The sequence below is a fragment of the Dipodomys ordii genome, unplaced genomic scaffold (genome assembly GCF_000151885.1).
Source record: "Dipodomys ordii isolate 6190 unplaced genomic scaffold, Dord_2.0 Scaffold12, whole genome shotgun sequence".
Taxonomy (NCBI): domain Eukaryota; kingdom Metazoa; phylum Chordata; class Mammalia; order Rodentia; family Heteromyidae; genus Dipodomys; species Dipodomys ordii.
The window spans coordinates 6861343-6880119 of record NW_012267228.1 but is presented as its reverse complement, the minus strand read 5'-3'; the positions used below and the strand labels follow the sequence as shown (position 1 = coordinate 6880119).

Below are 18777 nucleotides of genomic sequence, written 5' to 3'. Positions count from 1 at the left end.
ACCACCAAAAAAAAAAAAAAAATGAAGAAATGCTCAACATCCCTGGCCATGAAAAGAAATGTAAATCAAAGCAACACTGGGATTTCATTCCAATCAAGAACACAACAACAAACACTGTTCAGAGATTGTAGAAAGAAAGGAATCCTGTTGATGGGTATGTAAGCTGATTAGCAAAATGATTATAATGTAATTATTATAATGTATATATACATTCCATACAACACTATGGAAATCAGTATGGAGGGTCTTCCAAAAAACTACATATGGATATTCCACAGGACTCACCAATACTACTGTTGGGCATCTGATATTGCTCATATATCAACATTATCAATTAGTTAACAAACCACAAAACATTAAAAAAAGTTACTAAGTCATTTCTTTAAAAGGAAACATAAGGGAGGGAATGAGGAAAAGGAACCAACACACATGAATTTTGGTGTAGCAGATACCAATTTATTGGACACAGTGCAGGACTCAAAGCATCTGAGACTCCATACAAGGTTTCCTACTTCTCTATTACAAAATACTGGGAACCCTGAATACAGCTGACTCAAAGTCCTGGCTCCCTTTCTCCCGTACCTAGACTGAGCAATTTCCCGGTGGTGTACACATTTCACATTCACCCAAGGCTTTGGAGAGAAGGGGACTTTCCACCCACCCCTCTGAGCCAAAGGCACTTAGAATTAGAAGATAAAGCACAGCAGGGTCACCCCACAGACCATCTTGGCCAGATTGTTGAGCCATGCATACCATCACTGGCACACATGGGAGTACTGTAACAATCTGAAAGACACTGATTTCCTTGGGGGGGAAAGTAAAAGTGCAGTTTGAATCTAAAGGGCTCGCCCCTAGCCTTTTCTGAAAATATTATGTGAAACTCTTACTTTACATGATTAGTATCACCCAAGGCTTACACTATAACAAGACAACAACAAAAGGCTAAAAAATAATCTGTCATATATTCTCACAATACATCTGCAGGGAACATCAGAGCTCATGTTGTCTCTCCACGTACCCAGTAGACGAGGGAATGAATGGAGGCCGAGGCAGGGGAAGTGCAGGATTCTCAGGCAGAGCCTGGGCAGAACGCAGCCTTCCTGAGCCTCTTGAGAGGCCCTGCTCTCCCCCTTCTTCTTTAAAAGGCTCTTGAAAGTAAGACACAGCAATTAAGGATGTACCCCAAAAAAGCACGTGCACTAACACAGGTCAGAGATTTGGTCTCGCAAGACAGTTGCTTTGGCCACCAGGCAGAAGGCAGCCCACCTCAGGGTGGGCGTTCTTTGCCCAAGATTGTTCAGCGTTCTGAAGGAAACCGAGTGCAGGTTAGACACCACAACTTCTTCTTGGCTGTCAGACCATAGAGGGCAGGCGGTCGGCTGCACAACGGAATCCCAGGTTGGACGCAGAGCTGTCCGGTGTGTTCTGGCTTCGAGCAGCACAGCGATACCTATAGCAGTAGGACTGTGCGAGAGAAAGCATGAAGCGAATGATTGAGTGAGGGATCCCTGAGCGCGGTACCACAGTGCCAGCTGTGGAGAAGTTGGGGCTACCCAAAGCTGGCACTTCCCCACAATCCTTCCTTGTGGACACTTCCCATGTCCGCTTTCCAAAAAGCAGGACTTCCAAGAGTTAACCACATCCTGTCCTATGTCTTCTCCATTGCAAACATCAGACACTCACAGTACAAAGAACTGGATAACGGCCCAAGCTATGTGAGTTAACTGCACAACCATAGGACAAAATAGTTGGAGGCCAACGAAATCATGTTTGAAAACACAGGAGAGTCTCATAAGAAAGTGTTTAAGTGCAAAAACCACCTCCCTGGAGACCAGAGAGGTGGCTCATGCCTGTAATCCCAGCTACTCAGGAAGCTGAGCTGGAGAGGGCTGCAGTTCAAGGTCGACCGAGCAAAAATTACTAGCAGGCTCACATCTCAACAAACACAAGATAAATAACAACCAAGCCAATATTAAGAACATCAAAATATCAAGTAAAGCTGGGCGCCGGTGGCTCATGCCTGTGATCCTAGCTACTCAGGAGAGGCTGAGATCTGAGGATCACAGTTCAAAGCCAGCCCGGGCAGGAAAGTTCATGAGACTCTTATCTCCAATAAACCGCTCAAAAACTGGAAGTGGCGCTGTGGCTCAAGCGGCAGAGCGCTCGCCTTGAGCTGAAGAGCACAGGGACAGCACCCAAGCCCCAGGACTGACAAAAAAAAAATCAAGTAATATTCAGTAAATTGTCTAAAATTAAGCAGCAAGCATCGGAGCATCAAGTGTAAGAAAGGCTATTGGAAAACATGGCTTTAAAAAATATTTTAGGAGCTTAGGTCACAGTAAATCATAAAGCTATGCATTTTTTGTTTGCTTTGTTTTTATTCGGCACAGATTTGTGAATGAGAGGGGAACAAGTATAAGAACCTACACAGAAACACAGCCATTGAGCACCTAGTACCCAGTAGGCACAGTGCTACAAGCTTCATCCTGTGACTTCATAACCACCCAGAGACTCGAAACACGTTAGCCAAAATGACACAGCTGTTATAGGACACAGGGTCTAATGGTGGTCTTCACTATGGAGTGACTGCTTCCCTACCAAGACTCTCTACTCCAAGAGAGACAGATACCACATCTCCTACCTTCTTCCCCCAACTCCCGCAGCACACACACTCACAAACAGGATAGCCTAACATACACGTAGCCACACAGTATATATTCAGTGGAAAACCATGGTTTACTTGCTACCAGACCTTCAAAAGCTTCCAGACTCCAAAAATAACCATGCATGGAACTCTTGCTAGGTTCGTTCTCTGATCCAAAATAACAGAATGAAAATAAACTCGCCATCCTGTGTGCCATGAGCATAAACTCTTGAGTTGGCCCAGTGAGACTTCAGCCACTGCCAGCTGGTTAAAGCAGCAGCAAAAAGAATTGTGTGGAAGAACTTTGGAACTTACACAAAAGAGACAATTTGGGGGGAGGGAGGCAGTTTTTACGGAAGTAAAACGTGTCTCAAAAAATCTTCATAACACTTATCTCTGAAGTTGGTATGGGAATTTCTGGAGCTTTTCCACCATAAAAAGGAAGACATAATGCTTTGTCTTCTGTAGAAAATAAAACAAAAGAACTGATTTTCTCATTGTCTTTGAGGACAATGAAGGCTATGACCAGTCTCAGGTACACAGAGGGAAGATGAAGAGAAGGCAATGAGCTTGGAATAATGGAAATGTTATCGGCATCTGCCGCACATGGGATCTGCAGGCACTGGAGGCTCCGGGAGATCTAGAGTTAACCCATGGGAAGACAGACCAGAAGCTTTGACCTGTACCTCTACTCACCGGGCAGCTAGGAAACAGCACTAAGAATAACCCAGAGTCCCACGGAACTGAGCATTTACAGTGAGTTCCACAGGACCACAAGGACCAAGCTCAGAGTAAAAAGTGGACAACCTTGACATTCTTGACAGCTGATGAAAACCATTATGCATGCCCTGACTGTCTACTACATGAACCCAGAGAGCAGATCCACATGTAGGCACAGGCCTGTCTAGGAGACCAAGGCTGGTTGAGGAAAGAAGGACTATCCAGCCAACAGCTTAAAGCATGCCAGGGTTAAAGGATTCCACGGTTACTAGAAACTCGGAGGGAGCCATCCCTTGTACATCACCCAGGTCTTCAGGAAGAACATCCGTGTGGGAGGCAGCCCTTGACCCAGGCAGGTTGTTAGTGGTGATGGCAAGGTTCTCAGCCCTCAGCACCCCCTGAGCCAGTAGGCAGGAAAGCTTGTGTGAACACATATTCCTAGGCTGCACACCCAGAGATTCGGACTCCACAGGTCTGGCGTACCTCCAAGAATCTGCATTTCTAACAAGCTTCTAAGTGCTGCGGCTACCCCGGCCCTGGGACACACTGGTTTATAGGATTTAGGAAGGAGGAAAGAAGGCAGATTAAGTGCTGAGAACAATGACATCAGAATCTGGAAATGGAAAAATTTCAGGCAAGTTAAGAAGAGAAGACAGCAAGACTGTAGCCTGATCACATCACAGCATGGTTTGTTTATTCATTAAATATATGACAACTTATAATACGCCAGATACTATTTTAGGCTTGAGGACTATAATCAGAGTAAGACAAACAGGATACCTGTTATCAGGGAGCTGACATTCAACAGGGAGCAGTCAGATAATAAACAGAATCATAAAGTCAAGGTTATTTCCAACAGCATCCATCTCCGAGCCAGGCAACCTCCAGAGAGCACTGAGGAGGGTGCCCTGGAAGGGGATTGAGGAGGAGGCAACATGAAAGCTGAGATGCCCAAAAAGGTAAAGAGCAGGAATTCCAGGCAAAAGCCTCGAGTAGACCAAAGATGGCCAAATGAAGAGAAGATGGAAACATGGGCAGGTAAATGGGATGGAGTGACATCATAATCCTCTCCACAGACAGAGGATTTTGCGCTTGGCACAAATACAACATAGTGGAGCCAACAACATTTTGCTAATTTATTCACCACTGAGGCTTACTTAGTGGTTTAAGCTTAGGAGGGCCTGAATCTGTTCCCTCCTCAGTAACACAGACTTGTATTAAAACACATCCCCTTGATCTTTACATAAAGAATAAGTAAATAAAGTACCAAATGCGTGAAAGTCATTGTAACTGTTACATTTACTGAACATCACAGAAAATCATTTTACCTGTCTCAGCTGACCTCTAGACTAACTTGCTTCCTCACTAACACAAGAGAAGCATTAGCTAGCTTTTTTTTTTGGGGGGGGGGTCCGGTCGTGGGACCTGAACTCTGGGCCTGGGTGCTGTCCCGCAGATCTTCAGCCCAAGGCTAGCACTCTACCACTTGAGCCACAGCGCCACTTCCAGCTTTTTTTCTTTTTGCTTATATGGTGCTGAGGAATTGAACCCAGGGCCTCAGGCATGCAAGGCAAGCGCTCTACCACTGAGCCACCTTCCCAGCCCCTTAGCTAGCTTTTATGAAGGCATTAGGGATCTTGTGTGTGACTATGGGAGGAGGGTGCTACTCTGCTAGCATCTGCATGTTACATAAACCAACACACCTTGTGTCTGTGGACCGTGGGGATGTTTTATTGCTGTGTGAATGGGAAAGCTGAGGGCTATCTCTGGTGACAGGATATGTGATGCTGGTTTTTGTTGAGTAGCTGATGTCTACAGCTACAAAGTAAGTCTGATGAATTGTTGCAAGCTGCCCAGAGCACTGTGTTGAAAGGCTTCAGTAGCCATGACCCAGCAAAGCAGAAAAAATGGCCTCAACATATAAGATGTTGCCGATTTTGAATCCCTTTGAAAGACTGCAAAACAATTGCATCTTTGAATTATAAACATACATAACAATTTTGGTAGAATACCACAAATCATTTTCTATAGAAAGAAACATGAATGATTTTATTTTATTATTTTCATTTTTATTCAATGAAAATGAGTTTCATAGTCAATAAAAATGTTTTGTTTGTATAACAAAGGCTAAATATTACACAATTAAAAAGCCATCATTAACATTAATCAATTCACCAAAATGACCATGAAAAACTAAATCCAAAGAAGCAAGTTTCACAACCTTAAGTTTCACAACCTTTATTATAGTGCTGCAGGCTGGGGTGTAGATTAGTAATAGAAGGCTCATTTAGCATGCACAAGGTTATGAGTTCAATCCCAGTACTGAAAACAATGAAAGAAAACAGTCTTGCGTGCTGAGTCAGCCATCATTCTATTTCAAGTATTCTCGTTCAGCTAGTAAATAGTTATTAATAAATTGTTCATTTTAAGTTTCAATAATGGGCAATTAATAGGGGACCCACAATTGAAGAGTAAATGTTCTGATTATGAATGTACTCATTTCACTTTATTTTTTTCTAATTCTACTTTTAGCACCAAAAGTGGTTCTTAAGGATCAGAGGTCTTTGGGTGTGTGAAAAAATGGGTCAGTGTATTAATTAAGAACAGGAGTCCGAGAAGAACCTGTTGTAGCCCTATTTCATTAACATGGCTAATTACTGTGTAAAATCTGTCTGTCTGTGCTGGGATCTTGAAGCAGCAACAACCCATTTACCATAATGACTCACCAGCCTTGGGGGCTCTGAAGTCTAGGGGGACAGTAACATGGATTTTGTGATAGGAAAACTTTCAGGATTAGAAGGTATTTTTATGATCACCTAGCTCATATTGAATAAAACAATTATAGGGAAGCACACAGCAGTACCCAGGTCTCATGATTTCCCCACTTGTTGATCTTTGAGTCTAGCCCACTTCACAGCCTAAGCGCTGTGGATTTGCCGAAGATCTCACAGGCACTATTCTAATGCTATCAACAACCAAAACTAGTACTTCACTATTTGAACTGTTTTAAGAAATTTACATGGGCTAATTCAATCCAAACGATCCTCCCAGTAGTCTTATGAGGAAGGTATTATTAGGACTTGCATTATACATATATAAGGAGAAACTGAGGCCCAGAGATGTTAACAGTGTGCCCTGGGACACAGTAGATCTAGCACTCTGGATCATTTCATCCCAGAGCCTGTGCCCTTGGTGCTGTGCTGCCCTACATCGGTGCCCCAGTTCAAAGCCAGCCTGGGCAGGAAAGTCTGTGAGACTCTTATCTCCAATTAACCACCAGGAAACCAAAAGTAGAGTTGTGGCTCAAAGTGATAGAGCACTAGTCTAGTCTTGAGCAAAAGAGCTCAGGGATGGGCTGGGAAGGTGGCTCAGTGGTAGAATGCTTGCCTTGCATGCATGAGGCTCTGGGTTCGATTCCTCAGCACCATATAAGCAGAAAAAGCTGGAAGTGGCAATGTAGCTCAAGTGGTAGAGCACTACTAGCCTTGAGCTGAAGAGCTGAGGGACAGTGGCCAGGCCCAGAGTTCAGGCCCCATGACCGGACCCCCTCCCAAAAAAAAGAGCTCAGGGACAGCATCCAGACCCTGAGTTCAAGCCCCACAACTGACAAAAAGAAAAAAGAAAGAAATGTACTTATTACCTGATTTATGAAATGCTAATCCCTCTGTATATCACTTTTATAAATGTACATATATATATAATAAAATATAAAAATAAAAACACATAACTCAAAGTAAAAGTGAAGGGACAATGGTTTTTCCGAATTCCTTATAAAGGTTATCATGAAACCCCACATCACTCAGAAGAACCAGAACCAAGAGCTGCCAGCTTGGACATCGAAACCAAGCCCTAGGAATTAACACTCTGGGGCCCTCACAAACCACTCCTCCACCTGCAACTCTCACTTGAATCTCTACAGAGAACCCAGAAACATATACAAAGCTCCAACAAACTAAGGGAATGTTTCCAGACTTACATGCAGGCATCAGTACAGAGCTCACTGGGGTCACAGGACAACAAAGTCATCTCAAAGAAGCAATGTCCAACAGATGGGAATTGTTGACAATGGGTCATTTCACCACCATTTCCTCCCATCAGATTCCCTCATGCCTGTTACCAAATTTAAGATGACCTCTCTATTTTTGCTGACTTTACTTACCTTGTGGCACATATACGATCCACCTTTCTTCACACGGTCTTTCCCAGATGGAGGCCCCTTCTAGGGATGAAGAAAAAACAATCTGTTGGTCTAGACAAAATGGATGCCCCTAACACAGTGGGAGAGCATCTGCTTCAGTTCAACCAACCAGCTGTCTCATGGTTACCTAAACTCTGCCCATGCATTTCTGCCCCTCCCAAAGGCCCAGGTCCCCAAATGCCTTCTCCTCATTCTCTATGACCCACCACAAGACCCCACAGTTAGGACACATCGTCCTGACAACCACCAGCAGTTCCTCCTCTAAGCTCTCCAGCATGTCTTGCTTAAATGACTAAGATACCACTTGGCATGGGCTTTAACTCTGTGGTACTCATGCCAATGTATCCTGCCAACTGAAGGATGAGCTTCTGTAAATTATATATACTTAGGATTCCATGGTGCAACACCTAATAAACCCTGCTGGCTACATGAATTTTCTTTTTCTCTCTTTAAAAAGTTTGGGGTTGGGTTTCCTGAGGTATTAATATAAAGAAGATTCTACCCTTTTACAAACATGGTTCCTATGAGTTTTGACCCCTATATGTAGTCACGGGACTGTCAGTGTAAGTCAGATACAGAACATAGATTTTCTTCTTTAAAAACATTATACAGTATCTACTAGAAACCAGACAGGATTCTGGGACTTTGAAAAAAAAAATCTAGAATCTGACACACATTGCACCCAATCTTCCAGGTGAGTTTATTATTGTGTAAAAGTATGTATGTCATTCACCAGGAGCTCACTGCAGCAGAATGGAAGCACTGATGACTGTGTATCAGTCCATACGATGGTCACATCTTACACCACATTTCCTGCTGCATTGAGCCGCCTCTCAAGGCTCCCTGCACGCTGTATTTCTGTGTGCCCACTAACAGTTCCGTTCTGATTCTAATCTATGGTATCTATCATCATGCAATATTACATTCTTATAAGATGAGAAGACGCTGGTTTACAAATGGGAAGGCAATCACCTACGGCTGCAATTGATTAATATGGCAGTCCTCGGACTGTCAGGGAGACAAAAGCAGTAAGGACAGTCATCCCACATTGACATAGAAGTGGTTAACGCAGTGCTTAATCTAGGTGACTGCTCAGCTGGTTGTTACAAATAACAGGAAGATAACGCAATGGGGGATTTGCTACAACTGTTTTAAATGCTTACCTCCTGGCCAGAGAGCCAAAAAATAAAGAGGGAAGATGCAAGAGGTTGAACAGTGACCCTAAAATTCATATTCACACAGTGAGCCTGGAAAGGTTACCATGTTATCTCTTTATTTATCGAAGACTCTATTAATCTTTCTGAAGAACCAGCAGTTTATTGATTTCTTTTCCTATTTTTTTCTGTTTAGTGTTTCACTGCTTTTTGCTCTTTACTATTTCCTTCCATTTCCTGTGCTTTTGTTATTCTCTCACTGAGTCCATGAGTTAAAAACCATGATGACTTAAGAATGTTCCTCCTTTTCTGTTTCCCTTTCTTTGTGGGGAACAGAACAGTACTGGCTGATTAGGTAATCCCTCTCACCCCTACAAAATGGAGATAAGAAAGGACCTGCTTCACTGGACTGAGGTGGGGGTTACATGAAATGACGCACTAAAAACATGTGGCAACTCATAAATGCTGAAAGTCAGGCTGCTGTTACTGTAATGCATGCAGCGTTCATAAGTAATTCAGATTTCCTGAAGGTGCCCATAAACTTACTAAACCTGCAGGCATATAGCTTCAAATTCTAAAACCACAGAGACCATTCTGACCTAGTTTTCTAATGCCAAACTCCCAAATGAAGTCTCGATTGTAAGAAAATACTTGGCATGTTAATAACCCTCACAGAGCAGACACACAAGTTAATATAGCTAGCACCCCAGGGCAGACACGTAGCAACCTACCACAGCCCCAGACTTGGCTGAGCATCAATGTTTTTAACAACAGATCCAACACAAAAGCATGTGGGCCATACATATGGCAGAGGAAGTCCATCTCCTGGTTAAAGACTGCAAATATCATTTGTCTTTGCATTTGCATTCCCTCCCCATGCCTCGTCTACATTATATCACAAACTCCTGAGAGGAAAACCAAAGTTTCCATTTGACAAGTACAGCTCTCCTTTATTTAAAATACTTCTAAGGAAGCCAGGCGCTGGTGGCTCACGCCTGTAATCCTAGCTACTCAGGAGGCTGAGATCTGAGGATCGCGGTTCAAAGCCAGCCCGGGCAGGAGAGACCGTGAGACTCCTATCTCCAATAACCACCAGAAAAATCGGAAGTGGCGCTATAGCTCAAGTGGTAGAGCGTTCGCCTTGAGCTGAAGAGCTGAGGGACAGCGCCCAGGCCCAGAGTTCAAGCCCCATGGCTGACCAAAAAAAAAATACTTCTAAGGAAACTTAGCAGTCCAGCTGGGGATGTAGCTCAGTGGTAGAGTGTCTGCCTAACACGAGCAAGGCCCCAGGTTTGATCACTAGCGCAACACACACACACACAGTTCACACACACAGTTTAAACACAGAGGAACTTGGTGCTCCACTCCATAACCCTGTGAAGTGTGCCGGCTCCTTTGAGAGCTAAGTTGGCCTCACCCTGTTTGGCTAAAAGCTGGGCTCCCTGGCACACTTGAGTTCAAGGCAAGCCTTCCAACTGGCAGTTTCACCAGCTGCTCTGGGGCAGGGTTCCAGCAGCCTGAAGTTTAGGACAACACAGCAATCATCCTGCTGCCTAACTAAAGGACTTCTTCCAACTAAATCAGCAGCCCTGTTAAATCTCTAGCCATTGACAGCCCAGTCACACATCAAAAGGAGCAGCAACTTTTTTTTTTTTTTGAGACTCATGATCCTCTTCTCTCACCCTCTCAACCTGCCCAGTGCTGAGATTATCAGTGTACATCCAGGCCCAGCTCCATCTCCTCCATTTTTAAGGAAATTTAATCTATTTTTAAGTTCCTAGAATTTAAAATGATGGTGCCTCAATTACCCTCCCTGGCACCTATGGAAACCATCTCATTGTTCATCACAATGACCCTGGACAGCAGGAAGTATGGTTATACCCATTTTCAAGCAAATAATACTGAAGCTCAGGGTCATGCAGCCACCAAGTAGACTGCCACACCATGCCCCTTTAGGCTTACTCTACGGGGATGAACTATGTCCTAGGCTCTGCAATACCTCTACCCAACGTGCACAGACCAAAAGAGGAAGTAACATGTCCCAAGAATTCATTTTTACTGGAGGGCAGGATGCTGGGACTTGCACTCAGGGATTGAACTTGCTAGACAGGACTTCTACTTCTTGAGTCATGTCCTCAGCCCCTTTGCTCTAGTTTTTTGAGTTTTGTTTTTTGTGTGTGTGTTCTTCCTTTTCCTCTTGGTCCTGAGTCTTGAACGCAGGACCTGGCACTGTCCCTGAGCCTTTGTGTTCAAGGCTAGCACTCTGCCATTTGAGCTATAGCATCACTTCCAGCTTTTGAGTAGTTTACTGGGGATAAGAGTCTCACTGACTTTTCCTGCCTGGACTGATTTCAAACCGAGATCCTCAGATCTCAGCCTCCTGAGTAGCCTAGGATTATAGGCATGAGCCTATAATTTATGCTCAGGCTGGCATGTATTACTATCCTATTTAAGAGTCCCATATAACTGGGAGAGCAGACACACATCATACCCAGCTTTTTTACTGGTTGAGGTGTTAGGTCTCACTAACTTTTTGTCCAGGCTAGCCTCAAACTACAAAATCCAGTTCTAGCATGGTTTCCAGTATGGGAACTTGAACTCAGAGCCTCCCACTCTTGCTTAGCTTTTTCACTCATGGCTATCTCAGAACCTCAATCCTCAGATCTCAGAGTTGCTAGGATTATAGCCAGTCCACTTTTTCACCTAATATCAAATAATAAAGGACTTGAAAAGTCAACAGATTAAATGCATTACATCAAACAAAGCTTTTCTTAATTACGTGGAATTTTATTTATCGTCTAGGATGAGAACCTAGAAGGAAAGATAATTGACTTTAGTTATTGCACAGTAAGATGAAAGAAAGGAAGGCCAAGGTCATAAAAGAGGGATCAAACTGGAAAAATAGCACATTAAACATAGAGACTAAATTAAAAACCCCACAGTATTTTTTCTGTAAAACCAACACACTCTGCACTGGTGATTACCCTGGGAAAGGAATGGAAATAGTCATTTCCTCCATGCTACTGTTCCACCCACACTAGGAAGAGAATTTTCAAAGCTGCACTAAACTTGCTTACACAGCATGATGCTCCATTCTTTATAAAAAAAAAAATGACAATCTTTTCATCACCTGAGGTCCATGGCAACAATCCAGCTTCTAGAATAATGCATAAAACTTGACATTTAAAATACTGATTCTAACTGTAGAACAAACAGCATATACATATATGAGCGTGGCTAAGATTTACATACTATGTCTGGGTGTTTTTTTATCCTATTATTATTATTATTAAGGCAACCATGAGAGCTATTGTTCAAATAATGGGAGGTTTACGCATGAAAAAGGGACTGTGAGCAACTACTCCAGGCGCAGGCACATACAGAATTTGTGGCCATCCAGCCATGTACCTCATTTACAAATGGAGAACTATGGAAGGGAAAGGTTGAGCGGCCTCCTGAGGCTATGTAGCTAGCAGGTGTGGCCAGGGTTCAGGCCCAGGCAGGCTGGCTCCAGACTATCCTGAGCACTCAGCACATCCACCTGGGGGCGGCACTACACACACAGTCTCATACTTTTGAAATAAGTTCTTCAACTGGTTTAAATGGAGGTGCATGACACCTTTCAGTATGTCAAGAAAATAGCTCAACCCAAGAGAAACATGAGTTAAGAGTTCATAATTGTTTCTTAAAAAAAGACATTCACTAGCTTTTTAGGATGTGGTGTATGTCTATGCAGGTGTGCACACCTTGGTGCTGAGATGTGAACTTGGCCCCTAGAGACCCTGCCTTAGCTATTTTGCTCAAGGCTAGCATTTTACCACTTGAGCCACACCTTCACATGTGGGTTTTTGCTGGCTAAAAGAGTCTCATGGGTTTCCCTGCCCAGGCTGTCTCTGAATGACAATCCTCAGATCTCAGCCTCATGAATAGCTAGGCTTATAGGCCTGAGTGCCTAGCTCCATTAGCTCTTTGATGGAGCCAAGCTGTGTCCCTTACTAGGTGTGCTTCTGTTAATGTGCCTCTCTCCACACATGGCATACTCATTGAAAGCAGAAACATCTACCACTTAGAATAATAAAGCAATAACCAAGGAGTTCTAACTTTCATAATAATAATATAATAAATATAAACTATAATAAAATAATAACAAACGGTGGTTGCCATCAAAGCTCATGAGCCACCATGTCAGAGAGACATGCTTAGAGACATGCTATTTTAAGCAACAAACACCACATTGGTATGTTCCACAACACTCTCCCTTTCTTTGTCATCCCTCATAAATACAAGGCTTGTTCTCCATTCCATTTGGTATCTCTCTCTTTCAGCAGACAGGTTGAAAGGTTATGAGCCCTGCCTTGACTTACCCAACATCTTCTTACCACCTTCCCCAGAAGAGCATAACAACAAAACGTATTTGGTCTTTGTCCCAGGTTCCTGGCACAAAACTCCTAAAGCACTAGGCCCCTCTAGAATGATTAGTACCTTCTTTGTGTATGCAAATGAGATAACTAAGGCAAGTGGGAAGTGAATAGAAACTCCTCAAAACCTTCAGGATGGAGGCCAAGCTAGGCTTAGGAGATTAGAACTTTCTGCCCCACCTCTGACTGGACCAGGGTCCTAGAGCCAATGATGTAATCTAATCAATCTATAAAAAAAACCTCTACTGCCAGATAACTTCCCAGTAAGTAAACACAGGAGCAGGCTGAAGTCAGTGCACCTGGAACAAATGTGGAAGCTGAGCCGCCTGTGCATGTGATCCATTTGGTTCTTCTTGAGTTACATCCTCTATAACAACCTGGTAGCACAGTGGTTTTGCCAGGGCCAGTGGCTCACACCTGTAATCCTACTCAGGAGGCTGAGGGCTAAGTAGCATAGCCTAGTCAGGAAGAGACTCTTTTCTCCAATTAACTACCAAAAAGATCCAGAAATGGAACTGTGGCTCAAGAGGTAGAGTGCTAGCCTTAAATGCAAAAGCTCAGGGACAGCACCAACCAACCAACCAATCAATCAATCAATAGTACAGTAGTTTTTTTTAGTTCTAGGAGTTGTCCTAGCAAATTATCGAGCCTAAACAACAAGTGCTGAGAACACTTAAATGTATAGTCAGCCAAGCAAAAGTATAGATAACCTTAGGAATCCTATTTGCAGCTAGTGTCTGAATCTAAGGCCCTCTTACAGGACTGAGTCCTTCATTTGTGAGGTCTACTAATTTCAAGAGTCAGTGTCTGAAGTAAATTGAATTGCTGGGCCCCTGGCAGAATTGGAGGTTTGAAGAAGTGATAAGAAAAAAAAAATCTTGCTTCATGTCAGAGAGAAAATACATATTTTGAGGTCAGAAGTGGTATCAGAAAAAAATGGGATATACTAGCACTCAGCAGCTCCTGACAAGTTACATTTTTCTTTCTGGCTAAAAGCAGGCACCTTAAAGGCAGGGACTTTGTTTGGTTCACCACTTTTATCATTGAGTTTTCAAACATATCTGAGACTGGAAATGCCAACGGCTATTTGCTGAATCACTGATGACCACCCTGCACTTCAGTGACTAGTAATGACTCTGTGTCAAAGTTGGTAAATAAGGGGAAAGGAGCTTGGGAAGCAGAAGAAGATGAAAGAGATCCCTTTATAATTCATCACTATAAAAGAACGACTTGGGTTAGTCTCAAGACAAACTGTAAATAGAAATTAACTGCAAAAATCTATCAGGATTTTTATCCACAGGATAAGCCTGAGTGTCATAAACCTTTTGGAACCTTCTGTTCTAAGCCTCACAAGTAGCTAGGATTACAGGAGTGAGTCACCAGCACCCAGATTGTCCCTCACTCTTGAAATCCTCATTTGTGAAAACCAAGAGCTGGTAGAAAATGGTGAGAAAGGGGCCTGCCTTTCCCGTGGTTTGACTGGGATGTAGAGCGAGTGGGCACATCCCAGATGCATGTATCTCGGTGCTTTTCCATCCCCGCTTGTTTTGCTGCCTCTGGGGGAACTTTCCATGGATTTTCCCAGAGATGTGAGATAGACTACACTCTTGCTTCAAATGTCTCATTCGAGGGAGAGCCTCAGCTTTGACATGTACTCTCCCCAGGCTCGAGGCAGGAGAGGGGAGATAGTTTATCAAGACCCCAAGGAAATGGTTAAATGCTCTGACCTATAACAATACACATACTATATATGTTATCATCTGTATAACAGGAATGGATTATGACAACTACGGAAAAAATGATAACTTTTCAACATAAGGATATGAAGAATCTAGGTACTGAAAGCAGTCAACTTAAACACAGAAAAGCAATTGTTAAGAGAAAACATTCCACACTAATTTCTGCAATAAGGCAACATACTGTAATTACAAATTACCAGATGGAATTTGTCTTTAATTTCAGAAAGCTTAAGATGCTAATATACAGCACAAAGAACATTCACTATCTACCCCATCCTAGAGAGATGTATTCTAAAGTACCAGAAATCACTCTGAACAACAAATGGCATACAGAAGCATCACTGAAAGGCAACCTCTACATGAACTAAAATCAAACCAGCCACATCACAGGGTGCAAAATGCATTTGCTAAGAGATCTGCTCCCGACTTAATCACCTCTATTTCTCAGAATAATTGTGTGAATGTGTTTGGTCCTGCAAGCAAGGATAGATAGGGTTCTAAGTATCACTTGAAGTGAGAAAAATAAACATGGTTTGGTCTTCCTAAGGATTTATTACTTCTCATACAATCTGTGTTCTTCAGTGACAATTCATTAGCAAGTGATAAAAGAGAATAAAAGAATTAGCCTGTACCAAATGGTATTTTTAGTTAATACTTTTTCCAAAGAAGACTGGCATGATTTTATCAGGACATTCTGCAGGTGGGTAAGGGCAAAGAGCCCAATTCTGTATGTCCTTGATGCACAATGAGATACAGTGTTTATTTCCTCTACTACGTATCAAGCGGAGATTGTCCACAGAAAGAAATGTTATTTATAATTTCATGCTACCGGATAGCACAGCTCTTCTCCACATCCCTAAAAACATTTCCCAAGGATTAGATTTCAGAATAAGGTGAAATCTAATTTTCATAGCTTGCTAGCTTATTTCATTTATATTTTCCTTACATCTAAAATGTAGTAGTTGTAATTATCAAGTGTTTGCTACATGCCACCTTCTCTACTACACATTTTCTTCACAGTACTTCAGTGACACCTCTCACTAATCCCATAGAAGTACTACTAAGTCTTCACTGCCAGCTGAAGCGAGTATAAAGAACTTGCCTCCGGTTACCCAGAAAGGTTACCAAAAATTGCAGTTAAATACACTTTATGTGTGTTTGCTTACTGTTTTTTGTTTTTGTTTTTGTTTTTTTTTGTTTTTTGCCAGTCCTGGAGCTTGAACTCTGGGTCTGGGTGCTGTCCCTGAGCTTTTTGTTTTGTTTTGTTTTTTTGTCAGTCGTGGGGCTTGAACTCTGGGCTTGGGTGCTGTCCTTCAGCTCTTCCGCTCAAGGCGAGCGCTCTACCACTTGAGCTACAGCGCCACTTCCGGTTTTCTGGTGGTTTATTGGAGATAGGAGTCTCACGGTCTCTCCTGCCCGGGCTGGCTTTGAACCGCGATCCTCAGATCTCAGCCTCCTGAGTAGCTAGGATTACAGGTGTGAGCCACCAGCGCCCAGCTTGTCCCTGAGCTTTTGTGCTCAAGATTAGTGCTCTAGCACTTGAGCCACAGCTCCACTTCTAGCTTTTTTTGTAGTTTTGGTGGAGATAAAAGTCTCATAGACTTTCCTGGTGAGCTGGCTTTGAACCATGATCCTCAGGTCTCAGACTCCTGCGTAGCTAGGATTTCAGGTGTGAGCCACCAGCACCCAGCTAGCTTGCTTTTTCAATATCTGCAACCTCCTTGAGGGAAAGGGATCATGTCTGTAGATTCTCAGAACCCTTGTGGGGAGAGATAAATTGGTAGAGAGAGTTCTTAGCAAGAGTGAGGCCCTGAGTTCCTTCCCTAGTACCGGAGATGGTTGTTGATAAATAGATGAAGACAGAAATGCCCATCAGTTTCTATGGAGTTCTAGGACCCCCAAAGAACTAATGTCCAAGTTCCTTATACAAGTTCCTCGTATAAAACAGAACAGTATTCATATATAACCCATGTACATCCTCACTTAAATCATTGCTACATTGCTTATAATATCTAATATAAGGTAAATGCTACATTGTTTAGGGAGTAATTGGTAGAAGGGGGAAGTGTGCACGTGTTCAGTACACAGTTTTTTTTCCCAAATTTTTTTCAATTGTTAATTGACAGATGTTCAGATGCAGAATTCATACCTATATACCATATATTTACATTAAAATGATGTGGTTACGAGCTTATATCAATATTAAAAATTAGCCCAAACCCAAGAGCTGGTGGCTCCTGCCTGTGACGCATGAGCATTATGGGTTCTTGTTCTCCACCAATATAGAAATCAAGCCGGGAACCATGAGCATGTTAACGAAGAGGAAATAAAGGCTACTCAGAAGAACAAGTAGTGGGACCAGGAAATGGGTTTTCTGCCTCATGGTCCGTAACCAGCTGTTTAATATTGTGATTCCCCAACTTCCCTTTAGCCAATTTGTCAGGTTGTAATTGGTTTGTGCGAAACAGGCAAGACCTTCCCCGGTCAGTCGTCACAAAATGGTGGCTTTCAAGAGGGTTGGCCTGAATTATGTAAAGACCCAAGATCCTACCCTGGGTGGTGGCCACCAGTTGGGGGTGAAAGGGGAGGAAGGGGAGGGGAAGCTGGCCTGAATGAATTGGCTGATGTTTTCCTTAACCTGTAATCCTAGATAACTCAGAAGGCTGGGACCTGAAAGTTGGGAGATTCAAAGCCAGGCTAGGCAACGAAGTCCATAAGACGCTAGCTCCAATTAACCAGCAAAATACCAGACTGGAAGCATGGTTCAAGTGGATTAGTAAGCAAGCCAAGAGTGCCACCCAATTCAAGTCCTGGTACTGGCCAAAAAAAAAAAAAAAAAAGATAACCTGATTAAGCAATAAAAAGATAATTAACTGTCCCATTTTTCTCTTCTGGCTTTATTTCCAGATCATCTGGGAGAGAAGAAATGAGTCACCCTGTGCCACAGGAAGTCACTGCAGGAAAGCTATAGAAATGGAAAGTAACAGTGCATTATAACTGATTGACAAGTAGGGGCCAGACACAAAAGCAACCTGCCAAACCAGGACTCGGTGACAAGTTAGGGACCAGATTAAAAAAAAAAATGGAAATAAAAAGACCTAGAGGCTAAGGACAAGAAACTGGTTTGAAACCTGAGGATCTTGATTCCCCTGGCATAATTCACCGCCCCACCCCTGCTCTGGAAGGAGGTGCTGTGAGACAGCAATTCACATTCTCCTAAATTATCTTCATATTCGTAATACTTCTTGAAATTCCTGATCTGACATATGCAGTTTGTGACCAAAGATTACAAATGGAAATAAGTAGACCTTCATATTTTGAATTTGAGATAACATCTAGAGTCCAGTAAACATTGACAAGTCTGGGAATCCGATGGACTGGGATTAAATCCTGACTGCAAATAAAGCTCAAAATCTAGGGCAAAGTCAAGACCTCTCTTCACTACATGAATTATCATAAGAAATGAGTCTGAGACCAAAGGTCTTCTTGCACATTGTCAGGAATACTTTGGGGATATGAGAGAGCCAGCATGTGCAGTCATAAATACCAGAACTCAGGGCAAGCCTAAAGCACAAAGCAAATTCACTTGGATTTCTCTCCTCACAAAAGATTACATGAGGATGCAATCCAAGGCTGGGGGGCTAGCCCAGCAGTAGAACAGTTCCTTAGTATGTGCAAGGCCCTGATCCCACCCCACCCCCAGCATCCGCATCCACACACAATAAACAAAAATACATTTTACAAAGTACATCTTACATTACCAGGTGCCACTAGCTTACACTTGTAATCTTAGCTACTCAGGAATCCGAGATGTGAGGACTGTGGCTCAAAGCCAGCCCAGGGATGAAAGTCCAAGAGATTCTTATCTCCAATTAACCACCAAAAAGCCAGAAGGGAGGGGGGG

General features: G+C 42.9%; 1 protein-coding gene across 1 annotated transcript in view; it reads right to left on the bottom strand.

Annotated features, from left to right (window-relative positions):
- Positions 1 to 437: 437 nt before the first annotated feature.
- Sumf1 (sulfatase modifying factor 1) overlaps positions 438 to 18777 on the bottom strand; it is a 57701-nt gene continuing 39361 nt past the window's right edge. Inside the window, exons 7-8 of the mRNA XM_013010610.1 lie at positions 7524 to 7583; positions 438 to 1464 (exon numbers count right to left, since the gene is read on the bottom strand). Of these exons, the coding sequence (XP_012866064.1) occupies positions 1354 to 1464; positions 7524 to 7583 (171 nt within the window). The 3' untranslated portion in view covers positions 438 to 1353. The remainder of the gene's footprint in view (positions 1465 to 7523; positions 7584 to 18777) is intronic.